At 41.1% G+C, this 22,099-nt stretch overlaps 1 protein-coding gene across 6 annotated transcripts; it reads left to right on the top strand.

The window, feature by feature from the left end:
• The first annotated feature begins 1,553 nt into the window (after positions 1-1,553).
• Positions 1,554-21,641, top strand: ncoa6 (nuclear receptor coactivator 6). Of its 6 annotated transcripts, none has more exons than XM_056243178.1 (15): positions 1,554-1,685; positions 4,382-4,624; positions 5,815-5,970; positions 6,905-7,027; positions 7,186-7,314; positions 9,795-10,643; positions 11,230-11,349; positions 11,470-12,841; positions 12,941-13,056; positions 13,877-17,284; positions 17,392-17,439; positions 19,424-19,457; positions 19,809-19,850; positions 20,137-20,288; positions 21,137-21,641. In XM_056243178.1, the coding sequence occupies exons 2-15, from the start codon at positions 4,411-4,413 to the stop codon at positions 21,187-21,189; spliced, it is 6,816 nt and encodes a 2,271-aa protein (XP_056099153.1). In that variant the 5' UTR covers positions 1,554-1,685; positions 4,382-4,410; the 3' UTR covers positions 21,190-21,641. The 6 variants fall into 6 exon arrangements, with proteins under 6 accessions (XP_056099153.1, XP_056099145.1, XP_056099127.1 ...); XM_056243170.1 differs by having other exon boundaries at positions 19,418-19,457; positions 20,137-20,282; XM_056243152.1 differs by having other exon boundaries at positions 19,418-19,457.
• Positions 21,642-22,099: the final 458 nt, after the last annotated feature.

Here is a 22,099-nt window from a genome sequence, read left to right as displayed (position 1 = left end):
TCGCAAACTTTTAACAATTAATCGTGCAGCTCTACCTAAAAAATAAATAAATACATTTAAATATTCAAGCGTATTTCTGTCCGGACCAGTGAATAACCCGTGTTGGAGATGTTCCCGGTATCAGCTGCAATACATCCATCCTGGAAGATCATATTACATAAATTATTTTAAGAAACATTTTCGTTGTGTCCAAACTTTTAACTTGTACTGTATATTCCATTGTCTTTTTATTAGCATAATTACTAGCTCTTTGAGGATTGTGTGGGATTATGCGAATGACTCCAGGGTTAGGGAAAGGAAAATGGAGGGATTTAAAAAAAAAAAAAAATGTTTCAAAATGTTGGATCTATGAAGTCTTCGCGAAGAAGTAGCTTCACAAATGTGAGTACATGTTACATGAAGGGGGTGAAAGTGAATCTGACAATCTTGCAATGACAGAGAGGGTAAATGCTGCTGTTTACAAATTAATTATGTATATTGATTATAGAGGGTTTGGTGGTAAATTTATAGTCTTATTTTATTAGCCAAGGAAATGACCTAAAATGAATTAAGCTAATAAATTGTAGCCTACGAGGCAAATAAGATGGATTTTCCTACAGTTATGTGTCATAATCTTTCACATGCTATTTAATAAATATAGGCCTATCATAAGGGCTTCAACAGTTTTTATTTTTAAATTGTGGTTGTCAGTTTGCTGATGTAGTTTTAACGAGTTGTCTCTTTAATGTGAAAACAGTGAAATTAATGCCTTGCATGTTTGCTGCACATTATTTTCTGAGAGACAATCAGTTGACTAGCATTTATGTGTGTTTTTCTCTCAAATGAACAATTGCACTGTAACAGCATACCTGTTGTGTTTAGTAGCTTTACAATGAGAGCGGCCAAAATGAAGAATAAATATTTATGTGTAGTTTCGTTGTATTATTTCCAAACTCATTGTTTTGTGCCTCCTATAGGCTACTATACTATAATCAATGCTTTGCTCATGTAGGCTTCCAACCACTCGAAGGATTAGTTTAGAGATAAATTCGACTAAAATGAAATTATTTCATTTAAAAAAGTCCCCACAACGTATCAGATAGTCTTTTTTATGCTAATAAATATTTTGTTTTTGTTAATTTTATAAAATGATTTTTAAAAAACGACAGTCTAATGACAGTGAATGAATGAAGAAAACTAAAAGAAAAACAATAAAAAGATGAAATTAGATCATAAAATTAACATATTATTAACATTAGATTAAAACTATCGATAACCGTCGAGAAAATCGAGATGTTTGTTAATTCCGTGGATAATGTATGTATTAACATGAAGCTGCAATGCCAATGCAAACTTTCATTTTAACAGCAAAATGAAGATGTTAATTCAGCAAAGTGGTCACAACACCTTTTTTCGGTTTTCTTTTTTGGAGTTCGTGAAGCGGAACCTGTCACACCTGTGTCTTTCTGGCGAGCGTTCACTTCCGGTCACCTAGCCCCGCCCCTTCGGTCACCGTGTTTTGGGCCAGCGATTTTTCTGTGTGGATATTTCTGTGATTTCTGTGTGGACGTTACTGGACCCTAGAGCGGGCGCGCGCACGCACAGCGCTCAACTTACGTGCACAGCCGCCTCGAGAGCGCGCCGTTAGCGTCTGTTAGCATTTACCTGTTTACTGCAGCAAAACCACTCCTGATGGACTGACAACGGTGAGATTTTACCACCTCATTGCCTCATAGAAACATTAGCATGAAATTAGCCCGTAAGTGTGTGCAGTGCACGGGGGAAACAGCCGTATATTAGTGTGATAGCGACTCTGTGTTTGTGTAGCTAATGCATTAGCCTGAGTGAGGTAAACTCATTATAATAATGCAGGTGTTCGTTACGGTGTTATTGTTTGGATTGCACGTACCAGATATGAGCTTTAAACTCGTTATAATATTGTGTTGTTTGTCTTGCGCTTAAGTGATGTGGTTTGTCTTTTTTTTGTTATGGCTAATGCTAATGCTAGAGAAATAACCCAAAATGAAGCTTTTGAGTGAAGTCATCACTAATTGCAAGGACAATAATATTCGAGGTGTTGTGTAATAGATATTTATCAGTCACAGTGTGCAGTGAAACCCCTCTCTGTGTTTCTGAAGGCTCCTCATACCAATATCTGACATCTCATTAGAAGTGCCAGGAGTTATCATAAAGTATCAGTGTTGTTTCACTGAGTGGCTGATATGTTATCAAAGTATCATATATTACCATTTTGATAATACCATCCCTATACCATGGTATCGACCACAGTACTTCTTACAATTACAAGGCTGGCTATTGTTGTAGTACACTTTAAACTACTTAACCGGGTTTCTTCATAATATAACTAATGTTCTGTCACTGTTTCCTGTTGTCTTGCTTTGTGTATTATGAAATATTGTATGAAGTTGTTTTAGCATTTTCTGTTTAGGAGCTAATGCCGTAAATGGCATTGCTTCATTTTGAAGAATACATCAAAATTGCCATTAGGGATGCACGATATATCGGCCACCTAAATCGGTATCGGCCGATATATTATTTTTAACGATAGCCGATAACCGAATTCAAATTCAAAACATTTATTTCGAACAGATTACTGATTCTGAGGAGCAAGATGGTCCTAATAAATCCAGTTTCCATTAAAAACATCTTTCTGTAACGAGCAGTTTTGCGAATCCCGCATTGAACTCCGAGATTTGGCTGTAATCGACCAAAGAAAATCTTGGTCGACTGAAGTCCTGAAATCTCGATTAAAAATCGATGGTAGGAAGAAAAAAAAAGCGTTATATTAATGAGCTGCGCAGTACTTGGTAGCCTTGTCCGCCTAAATGAATTATAAATAAACATTAAAACTAGTAGGCTATTTCCAGTTATTTTGCACTGAAATGACACACTCGAGTCTGTCGGCTCTGACAGCGTTGCGTCACGTGCGCAATATCATAGCCTATGATTTCTGAAAAAAGTACTATGTCAACTAGTGATATCAGCACAAGAACTGTTGAGGAATATGCGACATAATTTAGACAATTGTTTTAGTCATATGTTATAATAACTGACAGACACTATAATTTCAGCCGCGCTGAGACACGAATAGACTATTAACTTAAAGCTTTTACTCTTCAAAAATCAAAAGGCACATCCACTTTAATAAAAACATGATATTTATTAAACAAACCAGATCAAGACGAGAGCAGAAACGAAATAAAGTGCATAACTGAAATATAAAGCTTAGGCTCAAAACAAATACAAACTGTGGGCACAGCGCAATCGCGCATTAGGTTTAGGCATTGTAGGGGTGTAATGGTTCACAAAATTCACGGTTTGGTTCGATACGAGACAGTGGTGTCACGGTTCGGTACATTTTCGATACAGCAAAAAGAAAGAAATGCCAGAGAAATTTCCCAATGTATTAAAAGAAAAAATATTTTTAAATAAGTTTGAGTTTTCCTACATCTTGAAACGTTCAGGTTTATAAATGGGAGTAATCTTTGAAGGATGAACTAATAATGTTTTGGTCATCACATTAAAAATAACATTTAAATATAGGCCTATATTTATATATATAATATTTAGATAATATTTGCCAGCGCGGATTTTGTCGGCAGGAAAAATGGTTCGAGGGATCGTTCGGTTTGTATGCGTACCGAACCGGAAGCCTCGCACCGAAACGGTTCAATACGAATACATGTACCGTTACACCCCTAAGGCATTGGGTTGGGCTAATCCAAAAAAAGTGAAAACAAGGGGGGTGTTCTGCAGACAGACTGTTACCTGTGAAACAGCGGTGCTCTGAAAACACCCCCATTAGCAATTAGTGCTTTCCACCTGATGAAATTAACACGGCAACAAATCGACCAATCATAATTTTGGTCGAGCCAGAGCGTAGTCGACTGGGAGATTACAGCCCTAGAGATTTGAGGTCGTCAGTAAAGTGGCGGGTCAGGTTGTCCGCGGCCAGACAACGTACAACATGACATATGCACTGTCTCATCTAGTGGCGGGGAAGCGTACAGCAGAGGGGTTTGAGTTCCCGACGACTCGTTTAGGCGGGTCAGAGGCGATTCTTTCTTTTAGGAGGCAATCACTTTATTTATCGTGCACGTTCGACTCGATAACTTTGCAGAACGCTTGCGTTCACAGACAGCTGTATGAAAGGTTATATAACCGAAAAACCATAGTAGGGGCACTTTAAATATTTGAATATATTTTCTTGGAAACGGTGACGCAATTCTTTTAGGATTTTTTTGATGAATAGGAAGCTCAAAACAACAGCATTTACACATGATCGAATCTCAGTGTATTCAAGGTCTAAGGAAAGTATACTATTTCTGTTTATTTGATGGTCTGCTCATGGATGGTTGTTCCTCTCCCAGCAGTGTCTCAGTCTCCAGAGGCACACAGCTGTTTAGGGCTATGGCGGATCAGCGCGGCTCGTCTGAGCTCTCCCAGGAGGCCCGAACACCTCCAGGCGTCCCGCTCACGGATCACGACTCCGGCGTGGAAGATGGAGACGATGGATCCACCAACTCCACAATCTATGTTGCTTTCACAGGGAACATGAATGATGAGGACTTTCAGGAGAAGCTGGACACCGTCTTGCACGGGATGCCTGATGTGCTCTTACTAGGTCTAGATTTGGCTTGAAACTTTGATTAATATTCATGTTCATGAGAACGATGCATTGGACAATTGGTAACGCTGTACAATAAGGTTCATTAGTTAAAGGTGCAGTGTGTGGTTTTTAGTGACATCTAGTGGTGAGGCTACGAATTGCAACCATCAGAAGTTACGGTGGCCGACAGGAAGTGATGTCGTCGTCTGAGACCGCAGAGAGTAGCCAGTTCAGCAATGAGGTTTCTTTACAGAGATAAATTAAGATATGTTTACTTTATTATTCAGTAAAACGATATGTAATTGCGCATGTTATTGTTTCTCGTTCATCATTGTGTCCGTGTTTTAATCGCTGACTTTAGCAGCTTCTTTGCACGAAGAACAACACAGTTGAGGACAAAACGCGTGTGTCCGTTTAGGGCCACTGTAGAAACATGTCGATGTAAGGGGACCCGCGGTGTGTGTGTAGATACAGTAGAAACGGCTCTTCTAAGGTAATAAAAACAACGGTTCATTATGTAAGGTCTTTATACACCACTGGAAACACAGTTATGTATATGATATTGCATTTCTGTCAACAGATCCTCCTAAATATCACACAATTGCACCTTTAACATCAGTTAACACGAACTAAGAATAAACAATACTTCTACAGCATTTATTAATCTTAGTTAATATTGCTTTTAACATTTACTAATACATTATTAAAATCAAAGGTTGTATTTGTTAACATTAGTTAATGCACTGTGAACTAACATGAACAAACCATGAACAACTGGATTTTTGTTAACTAACATTAACATTTGTTACAGTATTCATTAATCTTTGTTAGTGTTAGTTCATGTTAGTTAATACATTAGCTAATTTTAACTAATGAACCTTATTGTAAAGTGTTACCGGAAAACTTTATTTTTTAGAGTTTATAGATTACATATGCTGTTTGTTCAAATATAAAGATTAACGCCGTCTTTGCTCAGTGTTTAGTATGTGTGCAGTTTAGTACACTTTTGGTTCCTTCTCATGAAATGGCTTGACGAGCAGTTTTATTTCTTGTATTGTTGTATTACAAAGCTAATAGACATTGACTAAAAGACCCAAACTCCAGTTTTGTTTTCATGGGGTCTTTATGCTCAACCCCCCCCCCCCACACACACACATCTCCATTGGCTTATATTTCTGCTGTCCTCCACTCTGTGTCTCATGAAGGTACGAAGAAGCTGGAGCCCGAGCGCGTGGAGCCGTGGAACAGTGTGCGGGTCACGTTCAACATCCCCAGAGAGGCGGCCGAGCGACTGCGCCTCCTGGCCCAAAACAACCAGCAGCAGCTGCGCGACCTGGGCATCCTCTCGGTGCAGATCGAAGGTACATTTGGCCCTCCAAACCACTTGCAATGCATCTTTGACCTTATTGGTGCTTTGTATTTTTGCAAAAGAGGGTATGCATTGACCGTGACGTCACTTTCCCGGCTGATCACGCCCCCCTCAGCCGGACTGAGTGGCAAAAGAACGGCTGCGTGACTGGAGTTAATAGGGGAAACTGCGAAAACACGAGTAAAACAAACAATTATCGGTTTAAACTAAAGGTTGGACTCGATATAGTGTTCCTTACAACTTATCAAAGATCCTGTGATCCGTGGATATTGACATGCAGGCAGGAGTCGTGTTTCCTGACATTTATGTGCCTGATTTCAACGCCGGGGATATACATAAAGCAAATTTGCCTGTGAACACTTTATATAAATACACTATAGGCCTAAATCCATGTTTAACTCATATCAATGTTATATTGTCATATCGTCATAAAACTTATATAGTTTTTGTGGTCAGTGTTTATTTAAAAACATCCAATTATGCAGAATATACAATGGTAAATATTTAATTGATGAGTTGTCAATACAATATATAACAATACAATAAATAGGGTTTGATTTTACCCCTAAATTCAGCATATTGACACAAAATGGTAACTGCAAATCCACCTTTCGCTGGCTGTATCCAGTTGTTTCTGTGAATTGCTGCAATTTATTTCCTCCCCAGTTCTGTAGTTCCATCAGTCTGTTAAAATTAAACCTCAGATTTCTTGTCAAATCTAGTTGTACAGTCAATCTCAAAGCTCGTTCCTGTTTTGTGTTTTTCGCGGCATTCATGCTGAAAACAGTCTTTCTGCCACTCAGTGTGTGTAACCGCAGTCACTCCGGCCGACTGTGACGTCACTCACACACACCCTCTTTAAGTGTGATTTTAGCCTTTGTTCTACAATCAGCAAATGTGTTGATTCGTCTGACGGGTTCACACAGGTGAAGGTGCGATCAACGTTGCAGTTGGACAGATCCGAGGCCAAGAAGTAAGGGTTAATGGACCCCTCGGTGCACCAGGTCAAATGAGAATGGATGTTGGCTTCCCCATGCAGCAGGGCCAGGGTAATTATGCACAAGTGATTATCTTAACACAGTGTACTTCAATCCTGCTCCCAGAGCTCAAGCCCTATCAAACACGCCTGAACAAAACTAACCAAGGTCTTAAGGATGACTTAAATTTCATTAGGCACATGTTTGCTGAAGAAATGCTTGTTTTTCAGCTGGAATGCGAATGAATAACCCTTCGGTGTCCATGATGCCCCCGGGGGCTAATATGGCACCACAGGGAATGGTACCGAATAGTGGTGGACAGATGCAACCAAGAGCACCAAGACCACCTTCACAGACAGGTAATGCTTTAAACGTCCCAAAGACATTTGTTAATTCAATGATATGACTCCTGCTTTCATCCTCCATACTGCCCTACAAAAGCAAATGCTGTAGTTGTGATACCACTGAAACTTAGGAACAAATGTTTTCCAAGGCTCTACAGTGTGATCATTTGCGACTGAAAATTACTGTGTGCGACTGTGAAAAAATATTTAGGAGCACCAGTGCGACTGACCTGATCAGGCCTGGGTCTACAGGGGTGTGCACCCTCAGCTGAAACTAATAACAGCATAATATTAGTGGGTTGCAAACGGCTCTGTGCGTATTTGTGTTTGCTTTCTGGAGAGTGTCAAAGGTGTCTATTTACAATGTGTTGAGCAATCTAGCCAATCACAGACATATCTGTTAGGGGTGTAACGATACACAAACCTGACGGTTCGGTTCGTCCCACGGTTTTGAGGTCTCGGTTCAGTTCTTTTATTTTTTATTAAACAGTGCTTTAATGAACAAATTGTGTCCTTGTCTTTAAATTAATTAAATTACAAGTAAACGTTTCTCAAGGATAACAAAATTATCTGCTAATGCTGTAAACTACAGCCCTTACTTGCACATTACTATAACATTAAAGCTTAACAATAGAGCCTAGACTTTTAGCCTAAATGATATAATAATAATCAAGGTAACACTTTATTTTACGACCCGCAAACAACTGCGTAAGTAAACCGAAACTACGGTGTACGTTTCTGTAATTATAGTGTACCTCCGTGTAGGTATAAGCCAGGGAACCATGTTAAGTTTTGGGTAATAAAGGGGTAACAAGTAGATATACAAGCAAATTATTTATAATTTAATTATGTTGTATATAAAAGTTATCATCACATTTCTGGCAAAATATGTTCTTGTGCATGATTTTGACATCTGTGGGTTGAAAATTAAACGTGTAGCCTATATATATATATATATATGGCTGTATGTAAGCACAGTATGATAAAAAATGAATTTATTGGCTTTTATTGGAATTTATTACTTAATTTAAGTCAACCCACAGATGCCAAAATGAAATTTTAACAAGAACACAATAAAATTGCACAAGAACATATTTGGCCAGAAATGTAATGATAACTTTTATATACAACAGACGTACAATTTTTGCCTGGAATATATTAACATAATAGGTACCTGTTAGTTTTAAAATAATTACATTATAAATAATTTGCTTGTATATCTGCTTGTTACCCCTTTATTACCCAAAACTTAACATGGTTCCCTTATACCTACACGGAAGTACACTATAATTACAGAAACGTACACCGTAGTTTCGGTTTACTTACGCAGTTGTTTGCGGGTCGTAAAATAAAGTGTTACCATAATCAACACTCAAATAACAAATTGTATGAAAACATGTAAACTACACATAAGGCAATTTTTGCATTAACATGTTTTAACTCTAATTTGTTAATGTCATATAATAATTTACACAGCTGCTGTTATTTTCATGACAACTATTTTAAACATACATTAAATAATCAAGATATCATAAACAGGTTAAGTAAAATATAATATATAGGCTAATATATACCATTTATTTAGTGAAAGAGTTAGCAAACCAGCAAGCTGTGGACACTGAATGACTTGCCTGAGGTAAATATAAAGCTATGTGAAAAACTAAGCGTTTTATTGACGTATTTCCGCTGTTGAAACACTGATTGAGTGTTTACACGAGTTATGATGCCTTTCAGTAAGTATACTGTATCTTTCAACATACCTTCGGGTGTCCATTCATGTTTATTCTGTAACTGAGGAAGAGATGATCGCGCTCCGCGCTGCCGCATGCATACACTGATATCTGTCACGCCACATCTAAGAGCGCCAAAACGGCATTTATTGTTTACATTTCGTGATCAAATAGACATAATTTAAAAAGATTACACCTTGCTTATTATCAAAAGTAACAAAACACTGAGCTTATTGCGATTATATGTGGTTAATGGTGGTTAGGCAACAGCCCTGTATTCGTTGTGTACACATAACACATGAGGTGCAATGAGCCGGGGCTGGGCGGGGCAGCAGGGGGCGGGGCGTGTTCGGTTCACCATGAGAGTATCGCGATACGTATCGTGGCTGGTGTATCGCGGTTTTTCGGTTCGGTTCAAATATCGTTACACCCCTAATATCTGTTGATTTCTTGAGGCACAATGGCCAATCAGAGGTGTTTAAGTTAGTCAGAATACACTCACCGAAAAAAAAAAAAAAAGTTTTTCTTTTAAATCACGCTTAAAGTTGAACCTGAAGTTTAAAGCCATAGTGCAGCTGTTGGTTTACAGGTGAGTAGGATCTCCTCCTCTTTTGCCAGATCACTTAAGACGGATATTAATCAAATTTAAAAGTAAACGTTGAGGTGATTTGTGTGTAAACGGTTGCTGTGTAAAGCAACAAGTGTTATTAACTGGGATTTAGTTCTCATTTTATCTTTTTTAAAATCTTTCACTTTCTTTTTCAGACACAATGGACCCCATGCTGTCAGGGCTGGCCTTACAGCAACAACAACTCCAGCATCCCCAAGTGGGACATGTTCCACTCAGCAACTTAGGCCCACAGGGACATCACATACAAGCCATGCAAGCAAATCGACAGTTGAATCCAGCAGCCCTACAGCAACTTCAACAACAACAACAACAACAGCACCAACAACAGCAGCAGCAGGTTCAGCTGGCTCAACTTAGTGGTGCACGTGGTCCTTTCAACCCCTCTAACCAGATGCCTGTACCTCCTGGCTGGAACCAGTTGCCCTCTGGTGTTCTCCAACCACCACCTGTCCAGGGTCCCATGGGACCAGGTTGGAGGAAAGCCCCCCCACAGCCACAAATGGGGCAGCGTCCACCCTCTTTGGCATCGGTTCAGACGCCCAATCATCCACCACCACCATATCCATTTGGAAGCCAGCAGGCTGGACAGGTTTTCAATACAATGACACCACTTCAGTTGCAACAACAACAGCAACAGCAGACAGGGGTAAACCAGTTTGCCACCCCTCAGCCCAAAGGCCCTCAGGGAGCACCAGGTGTAGTCATCTCAAGAGCACCTCCTCCTCTGCCTCCTTCCTCTGCTACGCAAGGCAATCTTGCAGCTAAGTCCCCTGGGTCGTCGTCATCCCCTTTCCAACAGGGCTCCCCTGGAACTCCTCCAATGATGGGACAGGGGCAACTTGGTCCACGTCCCACAACCCCCCAGGGGTTCCCACAAGGTGTTGGATCTCCAGGGAGAGCTGTGATGGGACAACCAGGAAACATTCAACCAGGCTTTATGGGCATTCCTCAACATGGACAGGTTTCTCAAGGTGGTATGGGAGGTATGTTTTAACTGATTAATGTAAAAGTGATATTATATTCAGGGTTTGTACAAGGTGTTTGAAGTACTTGAATTTGACTTTTTGAAATTTAAGTCCTGAAAAACTCTTGAAAACAGCCATATTTACGAAGAGGTACTTGAAAACTTTTAAGTATTTAAACTTATATTTAAATACAATATGAAATGTCATTTTTTCGAAAAACACACAAATGCAATCTTTTAGCGCAAAATTAACACTGCAGCCCGTCTGATAAACCCCCAGCAGACCTCTTCTCGATATGAAGTACGCCAACTTTATAATATAAAATATTCTTTATTGAACAATAATAGCCATTATAAACTTTGTATTTAATATATATTATTAAATATGTTTTAAGTGGTATTTTGAATACCTTATTTCTGTAATTTGAGTTCTAAAATACTAAAGCTGTTGTTTGATTAGTGCGATCTCTAATTGTAGTCGTTTAAAACCAAAAAAAGTAGTGCTTGAAAAGTCCTTAAGTCCTGCAATTTCATTTTACAGGAACCCTGTATATTGTTATTTATTTGGCTGCCTGTATTTTAATATACATGTATAACTTTTGCAGGTATGCCCAAACGAATGCCAATGGGGTTCCCAAATGCTCCTGTTAATCATAACTTTGCACAAGGACAGGTTACTACCACTGGAGCAGGTAGTACACCCCAATTACAAGTGGGAAACACTGGTAAGATGTGCAGATGTAAAGTGGATTGTTTTATTTTGCTTTTGTTCTATTGAAATTTAAAGAAATTTTCTATCTATACAACTTCAATTCGTTTCAACACCTCAAAAAATCTTTCCATAGGTGTCCAGTCTTCAGCCTCAGGGCCAAACCACATGCAGTCAAATCCCCTTCAAGGAGCTGTAATGACCCACCACACTGGCATGCCAGCACAACCCCCAGGCACCACTGCAGGTGGAAGTATGGGGCAACCTCAGCAAGGGCTTCAGACTCAAATGATGGGTGTACAACAGACCCAACATCAAACACAGGCAGTAGTTTCCTCACAAAGTCAACTTGTACAAAGCCAAACAGGGGGCCAGACTGTCCTGTCCAGGCCAGTGAATCCAGGGCAACGTGGAATGACTCCTCCCAAGCAAATGATGCCACCACAGGGTCAAGGGATCATGCAGAACCAAAACCAACACAGTGGAGGCCCGGGACACCAGGCATTATTGCTTCAGCAGCAGCAGCAACAACAACAGCAGCAGCAGCAGCAGCAGCAACAACAGCAAAATGCTATGATGGAGCACATTGTAGCTAGTCAGATACAGAGACCAAAGGGTCAGCCTGGGGTAATGCCAGGCCAGATGATGAGAGGTCCTTCACCCAATATTCAAGGTAATCTGCCACAGTTTCAATCTCAGATGGGTCAGCAGCAGATGACTCCGCAACAGCATCAGCAACAACAACAACAATTGGCTCATTTGCAACAACAGCAGCAACAATTACAGCAACAGCAGCTACAGCAACAACAGTTACAACAGCAGCAACTACAACTGCAACACCAACAGCCACAACAGTCACAAATGCAACAACAACAGCTACAGCAGCAACCCCAGCTTCAGCAGCAACCACATCAGCAAATGGTACAACAACAGTCTCAACAAATTCCAATTAATGGCAACCCCAACCAAGCATTAGGAATTCATGGGCCTCAAATGCGACATCCAGGAAATCACCATTTAGTACAGCAGCAGCTTCAGCAAAAGCAACAGCAACAGCAGGTGATGCTGCAGCAGCAACAGGCTGGTCAGCAACATCAACATCAGCTTGGAGACACCAGTGGAAATCCGGATGTCGGCCAACAGATGGTTTCAGACCTGCAGAATCAGCAACAACAGCAGGCCATGTTGGGCTCTCAACATTTACAGGTTGGCAATGGCCATTTTCCTGGTCATGGCATGCCCTTCAATCCTCAGTTTGCTGGTCAGATGCAAATAGGAGGCCCATGTGGGCAAGCAGGTGGATTTCCAGTAAACAAGGATGTGACATTAACCAGTCCCTTGTTAGTAAATCTTCTCCAAAGTGATATTTCTGCCAGCCAGTTTGGTCCTGGTGGGAAGCAAGGAGCAGGTGGGGTTGCTGCTAACCAGGCTAAACCGAAAAAGAAAAAACCTCCTCGTAAGAAAAAACCAAAAGTAGGAGAAGGACAACAGTCTGCTGATGGTCTGTGGTAAGGGCTTTTTATTCTTTGATTTTTACACTGGAGTAGAATAAATATCTTTGTTGCATAGTTGCAAATAACTACAAAGTTTATCTATCTCTGTCTTAGTGGTCTGGATTCAGTGCCTCATGGTATGGATGAGGCAGAGATGCAAGGGCTGGGTAGTGATCAAGGGGCTGGCCTTGACTCTAACTCCAAACACTCTGAATTCGCAAATCGACCAGGTAAATAATCAAATCTCTCTTGTTTGATGATTGATTGCTTTTACATAACTAGGGATGCATACTGTGCTTGTGTACTCGTACTCAAAAAAAGGCTCCAATACCAGACAATGTGTGTACAGTGTTTGTGTCCAGACAAAGAAACACTGACAAAAGAGTATAATGGGGATAAAAAAAAGAAGGCTGTCTATGAAGTAAATGTAATTAGTGGAGTATTAAACGAAATATAGTAATGCCTATATAGCTGTGGTGCGCAAGCTTGACAAAGAAATCACTCACTGCTCTTAACTGAATAACTTGAATCAAATAAATTACTGACTGTTTACTTGTCTTTAATAATGTTTTAAATTTACGTTAATTAGGCTAGTAGTTTTGCTGTAGTATCAAAATTGGAATAGAGTTGTGATATTTCACTGGTGTCTGAACATTTGAACCACTGACCCAATCCTCAGCACTGAGCCCTGCTGGAGCAGCTCTAAATATGTGATGTGCTATTAAATGAAAGATGAAATATGATAAGCAATAGAATGAACATTGAAAGTAACAGAAGCTCATATAATACAGTTTAGCAGGCTTAATCAAGCATGGAAAATAACTGAAATATATCTTTGCTGAACAAATTAAGCCAGTTAATATGATTAACATTCTTTTGGTTTCTCCACCCAATACATTTAAAAATTACAAAGGCAGTGAAAATACAGGTATCGGAACTCTGTATCGGCTAGTAGCAAAAATTAAAGTATCAGACTCGTTCTGGAAAAGCAGTTATTTTGTGCATCTCTATACATAACACTTTTTTTCTTACGTTTTATTTTATTTTTAGGTCAGCCTGGTCAGTCTGGAGATCAAAGGGTATTACAGCAAATGCCAATGCAGTTCATGCCTCCACAACAGCAGCAACAGATGCAGCAAATGCAACAGCAGCAGCAAATGCAACAGCAGCAGCAGTTACAACAGCAGCAGCAACAAATGCAGCAGCAACAGATACAACAGCAACAGATGCAACAACAGCATCAACAAATTCAGCAGCAGCAAATGCAAATGCAGAGTATGCAGGGTCCTCAAGGTCAAGCTGTAACACCCCATCATGCCCAGACCCAGATTCATTCACAACAGTCAATGCAGATGCAGCAGCAACAACAGCCACCACAACACCTCCAACAACAACTGCAGTCACAGCCACAACAACAACAACAGACTCAGCAGCAACAGCAACAACAACAGCAGCAGCAACAACAACAACAAATGATGATGCTGATTAAAATGCAACAAGAAGCTAAGAATCGAATGCCACTACAGCAAGGTGGGCACATGCCAAAGGGTTTAGTCAATCCCAATGATCCATCTCAGAGAATGCCTGTATCGCAGCCGGGCAACATGCCTGTAATGATCGATCTTCAAGGGCATGGAGGCGTTCCACCTTCTCCTGATAAGGCCAGAGGCATGCCACTCATGGTGAATCCATCTCTCACTGGAGCAGCGAGAAGGACACCCCTTTCGGACGTTGGACAACCAACACCATCAGAGGAAACCCCTGGAAACCATAGCTTGCAGGACCGGGGACCTCTTGAAATTGGTCAACAGTCAGGAAATGTAAATCAACCAATGATTCCCAGCCAAGGTCCTAATACTCATTTAATGAAATCTGTGCCTTTATCAGTGCCCCACCAGCCAGGAGCAAGTCCCCAACAGCAGTCTCAGCAAGTGGCAGCAATGACTAGCTCACATAATATTCACTTTCCCAGTGCTCCTCCAACTTCCCAAAGTTCCCGCCCTAAAACCCCTAACCGAGCCAGTCCCCGACCATATCACCACCCTTTAACACCAACCAACCGTCCACCTAGTACTGAACCCTCTGAAATAAATCTGTCCCCCGAGAGACTGAATGCCTCTATTGCTGGTCTTTTCCCTCCAAAAATTAACATTCCTCTGCCACCTCGGCAGCCAAACCTTAATCGAGGCTTTGATCAGCAAGGTCTTAACCCAACCACCCTTAAAGCAATTGGTCAGGCTCCACCAAGCTTAGCAACTATTCCTGTCAACAATAATACCAGTGGCAACAATAATGGCCCACAGTCTTATCCGTCAGGTGGTGGCATAGTAAGCTCTGGAGGAAAACAAGACAAACAGACTGGTGTTGGGCAAGCTAAAAGGGCTAGTCCCAGTAATAGTCGACGATCCAGCCCTGCTTCAAATAAAAAAGCTGCCACTCCAAGCCCAGGAAGACAGAAGGGTGCCAAAACTTCCCTGACAGCACCTCCACATCAGCAGCAAATCATGGTTAGTCCACAGAACATGATGGTTAGTCCCAACTTAGTGCTCCCAACTACCTCTGCATCTTTACCATCAGCAGGACCTGGAGAATCACAACAGAGCTTAAATTCTGTGCAAACCCAACCTGGCAGTGCTGACACAGTCAGAGATGGCCAGTCAGAGCAGCATCAGCCAGTTCAGTTAAGAGAGCAGTCTGCACCTAAAATGGCAAGCCCTCGGGTGCCGTCTCAGGAGCCCAGACGGCAAGAGCCTAACAATTTGGTTGAACAGCGTGCTGAAGATAAACAACAACCTCGGGCAACACCACAACATGACCTTGGCTCTGCTGTATCACCAGCATTTAGAGATGCTCCAACGTCTCTGAATCAACTATTGGACAATACAGGTTCCCAATCTTTGTCAATGAAATCTCAAAATAATCCTCAAGTGGGTGGAGACCCTGTGCAGAAATTGAGCCCTCATGTTCCCCTAGCTCAGGAGAACCAAACCAATCCTGTTGTTTCACAAAGCACAAATATTGGCACAAGTGAAACGGATCAAAAACCTAAATCTGCTGCAGTATCAAGTCCAAATTTTGTTCCCAGTAGCAGTGCAAACCTGCAGTCTGTCAGTGCTGTATCAAGCGTTAGTTCAAACCAAGCTGTGCTGTTAAGCCTCACTTCAATTCCCAACACTTCAGTAAGTTCGAGTCACAATCTTATACCCATCTCAAATCCATCTCAAACAGTCTTGCAAAGGCCCATCTCATCAGCACCAACTCAACAAAACCAGATCACAGTCTATGTAACCTCCAATCCCATTAGCTCTGCTACCAACACTGCTTCTGTAGTTCCTTCAGCTATTGTTTCCAAGGTACTGGCAGTTCCCAATAAAAACATAAGACCTCCAGATATTCGTCAACAAAATCCTGCACAAACGCGTCCACAGTTCATCACAGGACCTGTGTATTCCATATTTCAAGCTACGTCTGTACCATCAAGCACTAACGTCATGTCTCAGCCTGTCACAATGGTTGGTCCCATAGTCTCTGCCAATATCCAGCTTACTCCTACCTCTGTGTCAACTACATCCCCCTCTGCACCAGCATCAACACCTATGCCGACAAGCTCACCCGCCGTCAGCATAGCTGCTACTCAGCAGAGCCGCACTGTCATCGGGCAGCTTCAAGTTCAAGTTCCTTTAAGCCAGGCTTCCACTGTTAGTGTCGGACCACCAACTCAACAGCCAAGTCCTGGTGTCTCTGATGCCAGTGGCTCGAAACCTAGTCCTGTTGGGCAGTCATCCTTACATTCTGGCATGTCCTCTCCCTTTCAACAGCGTCTAGCCTCTCCACCTGCTTGCTCTAGCCCGGGGGCTACAGCTGTGTCCCGCAGAAGTCCCCTCTCACCAACAACAGTCTTAGCCAAAAGCAGTTCAGTCCAGACTGTTGTAAGCAAAAATACTGCACTCGCCGTCTCTTCAAGCAGTGACAATGATAAAAAAGTGCGAACCCCTGCCACTCAGTTAGGAAAAACTGTGGATGTTGCCACAACACATGCTTCTTGTGTGGTTACATCTGAAACGGTTTCTGCACTCCAGCCTTCTGCCCCAGTGGCTGTTCCAGCTGCTCAAATATCTCCGCAATCTGCACTTCCTCCAAAAGTGTCTTCTCCTGAACCGGTGCCCTCTCCTTCTCCAGTCCTTACTTCGACACCAACGTCTAATATGCCACCGCCAGCCTCTACCTCTGGAGTGCTTCACCTGTCCAGTCCTGTTGCTAACTCTTCGCCACCCTCTAGTTTGCCTACAGTTTCGGTTGCTGCATCTGCTCCAGGACCTTCCACTACATCTTCTGGCTCCTCCACAGCAACATCCCCTCAGCTCTCTGTGGAACAGCAGCCGCCTTCACTGGTGGAGACTAGTGTACCCGACTCCGCTGAAACTAAAGAAGCAATTGTTGATGCTTCTAGCGTCTCAGGTAACTGCTTGACGGTAATGCAGATAATTTCATTAGTTGTCTAGTCAAACATGAATGAATTTTTAATTCTTAGTTATTCTTTATTTTATTTAACGTAAACTATACAGCTCACCCTGAAGCCACACAAGAAGACCAAGCTTCATGTGACCAAGCTGGTAAAGACTTTTTTTTGTTTGTTTTTTTCATATATATAAAATCTATTTTTACCCATGCAAATGAAAGTCAGGCAAATGACAGTAATATGTGAACTACCTTGAGCCCAAAGTATACTTCGGGTTTTAAGCATACGATTAGCGTATGCATACGGCTGAACGCATTGCCTTTCAAAGTACACTCCATCTGATAGTGTGTGCGAACCCCATAGACTGTAAAAAAAGGTGGACGACGCACCTTCACTCTCTTCCATTGTAGAAAAGTGAAGCGGCCAAAGTCCCGATATGGCGCTGACATCTTGTGCCAATTTGGGACCTGATTCTGCGCAGTAGTGTGTGGGAAGTAAAGCCGCGATATCAAGGTCCCGCCCACACTCCCGCAGAAACGGTTAGGACAGTTTGCTGCAGAGCAACTCATTAAGTAGACCTGTGTGAAATAAACCGTTATGGAAATATAGAAATTAAAGTTGAAGCTCCAATCTCCTCCCGAAAATTCCCCCAAAAAGTCAGTTGGCGCCTCAGTGACTACTTCGCTCAGATAAGCTGTCAATCACACAGCTGTCAATCATGACGTCACATTCCCGTTTTTATAGCATCAAATAACTAACTACAACCAAACTTATTTAAAAAAACGAACACCTAAACTTACATCAGTGTGATAAAAATGACAGAAAGCATTTTTGGAAAAAAATTATTTGAAGTGTAATTTGATTTAGTTATCCTCACGTCCCATTAGACTACTTCGAGAGGGCGGGGTTTATGACCTATACTGGGACCAGCCACCAGGGGGCGATCGAGGCGCTTTGGCTTGACTTTTCAGGACTTCGATCAGGCCGGTCACATGCACACTAGAGGTTGATAAGACTAGTCGACTTTAATGCTCTGCCATGACGCTTTAAGCTTGATGACTAATCGCTGATCATGGCCTATAGAGGGCGCAACAGGATAAGAAATCTTTGAAGTCCACTTTTACGCTTCATTTGTTAAAATGACAAATAAATGCATACTCAGAGCGCTTCATAAGATGTTTGATTATACCATTGGATGCTCAAAATTGAGTGTGTGAATGCATGTATTACACAGCCTATTGTACAGGTAAGTTAATCGCCGTTCTAAACTACTGTCGCGTAACGCACACACAGTAGCGCGCATATCACAGTCAGATCGCACGCACACAGAATCATTCAATAGCGCAGAAATGTGTTGTAAACTCTGTTCTGTGATTTATCAATTAGATAGCTTAGAAACTAAAAGGTTCTAGCATATATTTCTTAGTAACTAAAACCCAAGCTTCACTATTAGTAAAGAGACGCTGCCAGGTAGAACTAATTCACTCACAATCGCTCTCTCACTAATGCATTCATATAAACGTAACCTTTACTGTGCTACTTTATCTGGGTCGTTATGTTTCTCACAGATTTCTGCTTGTTCTAAATCAGATACAAAGACAAAATAACTGGTAAAATAAGCTGTTATGTAGTCGCGCTGTGTCGTATGCCGTAGCTGTGCACAAGGCAACATGCGTTCAGGTCTCCGCTTGAGGGTCAGGCTTATTTGGTCATCAATGATGCATCAGTGACTCGACTTTCTTCTCACAAATGTCGACTTTAAAAAATCTGAAGTTGTTCAACCCCTAATGCACACTAAGACACTTGTTTGTCCAGTGTCTGCGCTATTTCTCTCCAGAGGTGCCTGTGTGAGTACTGATGATGACATTTCCATCATGTGCACTGTACACATGCTCTAGTTAGCTCACACAAAAACTGAAGTATACTTTCGGCTTTAGCGTATGCTAATCTAATTAAAGACTGGATCCAGTCCTCGACCAAAATCATTTCTTGTATTCCGAACTGACGCTTTTTGCTCAGCTTTCTAACAGCTCGACTCGGACAAACTCCCCGGGATGCAGCCTGAAGTTGACACATAGGAAATACAATTCACAATCAGTGTTTAACACACAGCTAATTTCAGTTCTCTCTAGTTACAGGTCAAGGGGTTACTACCACTGCAGCAGAGCAAGGGTAAGGCAATGTGTAATTCTCATTCGTCATCAATATAATCGCTATAAACTTGTTCAGCATCACGTGTGAAGTCTGTCTGACCACTTGCAATGTCTTTTTTCACCTTTATTTTCATTATTCTTTACCTGAATTTTAACATGAATATGCTTTATACTTTTGTTGATTCAGTGTTTCAATCAAAGAGTAATCGTATTGGTTAACCTGAACGAGCTCACCTCATGACACTAATAATCATGGGATGATTCCTGAAAGCATTCTTTTATTTGATCTGTACTCAAAATATGGGCAAGGAGAAAAAAATGTTGTTCAGCATCAAAGCAGTTTACCGCTGTTTTTCCACTTCTATAACAGATGGGCAAAGAAAAGAAAGACGCCCGTCAACTTAGCCCCAAGGTATGTATATACCAGACCTGTAGATTCAGATTCAGCGTGGCCATTTCAGTAAATATGGTCATGAACAGGACGGACGTTATCTGTGGTAGATGAGGAAAAACAGCAAGTATGAATTCCTCAGTTGTACAGGGGACAGATGTGGGTACTTTCTTCATTGAGAACAGTTGATTTCCAAACCCAAAGAAAATTAGAGTGCATACAAGTTGACTGTACGACTGCAAACTGGCCGTGCTCTGTGAACGTTTCGGTTGATTTCTTAACCCCACTGCCCGTCTTCCTTCCCCAGGGACACGAGAGCCACCACTGAGAAAGCGAAAGGTCCTAGTCGACGAAGCTCACGGACAGACAAGGAACCCGAGGAGGAAGCGTCTGACAATGGACAGAGGAAACGAGCTGCTAGGCCAGGGTCAGCCTCATCTAACTTAGGAAAAGGTACAGGTTAGCACTCTCGTCAACTAAATGGAAATCAGCCATGAATTGGCGGTTGCCACGACTACTGATTTGTCCTAGTCGGTTACTTGAGTGCTCGTGGTTTGTATATAGCATACAAGTTGAATAAAAAAACTATTAAAATAACTTGGAAAGTAACATTTAGTATGCGCGGTTTTATGAATATGCAAATGAGCCCCGCCTCCACTCACTCACTCACTCAGAGATCCACTGGTTGACGATCACACGTTGATCTGATTGGTTACAAGGTCGTTTGTGACGTCAGAAACACCAGCGATTTCAAACCGTGTTTTTGAGACTGTCTTTGGTTCACTGCAGTTTTAAAGAGAAAATACTCAGCAATGACAGCCAATCAGAATCGAGTATTCGGACGGACTATGGTACAGCAACATTAGCCTCTTCGTATAACATTTCAACAGTGTAAACAATAACGGATCTGTACTCACACCACTTAGATCTTCAACCGACTGCTTCAAAATAGTTTTTTATAGTATAAGACACGATTCATGTAGTGCGTGTTCGCATGCTCTCTTAGCGCCGACTAGTGGTGAAGTAGTGCATGATTCTTTTATATAAACGAATTGCAAAATAGAAATGTATATAGAAACTGTATGTGTACAAAAAAGTAACAATTTGATAATACTATAATATATTTCTTCAATAATGGACGTTCCTCTCTGTAATGTGTCGACGGCATGTCTTGCGTAAGATGATTCGGCTAGGATGCGTTCAGAGCAGGGCGCGCCCGCTGTGTGTCACGTGACCCGTTAGCACCCACTGTATGCTGGTCCTGGTTGAGATGTCTGATCTACCTTTTCTTTCCACCCTCTTTCAAGAATCAAACACTGGAGCCAGTCCCACCCAGGCAAAACGAAGGAAGTCAAAGTAATCATGACACACAAATGAACCTGTGAATTGTACATTATTTTTTTGTCCTCTGAACGCGTTTTATCTGCTGTTTTCCCTTTTGGTCTTGAGCAAGATAACCATGTACAGAAAGTTGTCTCTTTCTTTCTTTTTTTAATCATGATACTGTATTTTGTCCCTGGCTACTAGATGAGATGATGTTTAGAATTGTGTATGATGTGTTTGTATGTCTTTGTTTTGGTGTGACTTTTTTATTATTATTATTAATATTGATAAATTCTAGATTAATCGTGTGATGCAGACTAAGAATAGAATCATGTCTGTAGTATCGCAATATAATAATGTGACAGAATCAGAATTTTTACTTCCCCACCATGACTTATATAATGAATTAACTGTATTTCAATACTGTCAGCACCAATGTTCACCCGTTTAGCCCCGGATCACATGCATTAAACTATTTTTACAAGTGTACGTCTGGCTTGTGTTTGTCTCTAGATCATGCTGTTATTGAGAGGCTCCCTCCTAAATTGTGATGTTTTTAATACAAAAGTACCATAAGTTTCATTTAATTTAACCTGAAATATCAGCAAACTTAAATTAGAACAGGTTTAAAGACAAGACTGAGAGTTCAGCACTGAATGCTAGCATGCATACTGTGCAGTATATACTCATTAATTGTCATATACCCTCATTATGTGCATGTTCTTTCAAAAACCAGCTAATTTATGTTTTTAATCAAGTCTTATAAAATAATAGTCAGAAATACAGTGCGTGCAGAATTATTTGGCACGTTGATTTTCTGATCATATTTTTTTTCCGGGCACATTTTGCCAATGCCAAACCACATTAATCTTAATAACTACTATTCATTTTGTATTTAATCATTTATAAGTGATATATAATTGTTCATGAAGGCTTGAAATAAAAAA

This window comes from Rhinichthys klamathensis, unplaced genomic scaffold (assembly GCF_029890125.1).
Source record: "Rhinichthys klamathensis goyatoka isolate OS25496 unplaced genomic scaffold, OSU_Roscu_1.1 h1tg000025l_1, whole genome shotgun sequence".
Classification (NCBI taxonomy): domain Eukaryota; kingdom Metazoa; phylum Chordata; class Actinopteri; order Cypriniformes; family Leuciscidae; genus Rhinichthys; species Rhinichthys klamathensis.
Note: the sequence above shows the minus strand (reverse complement) of the source record. Positions and strands in the feature narration are given on the sequence as shown.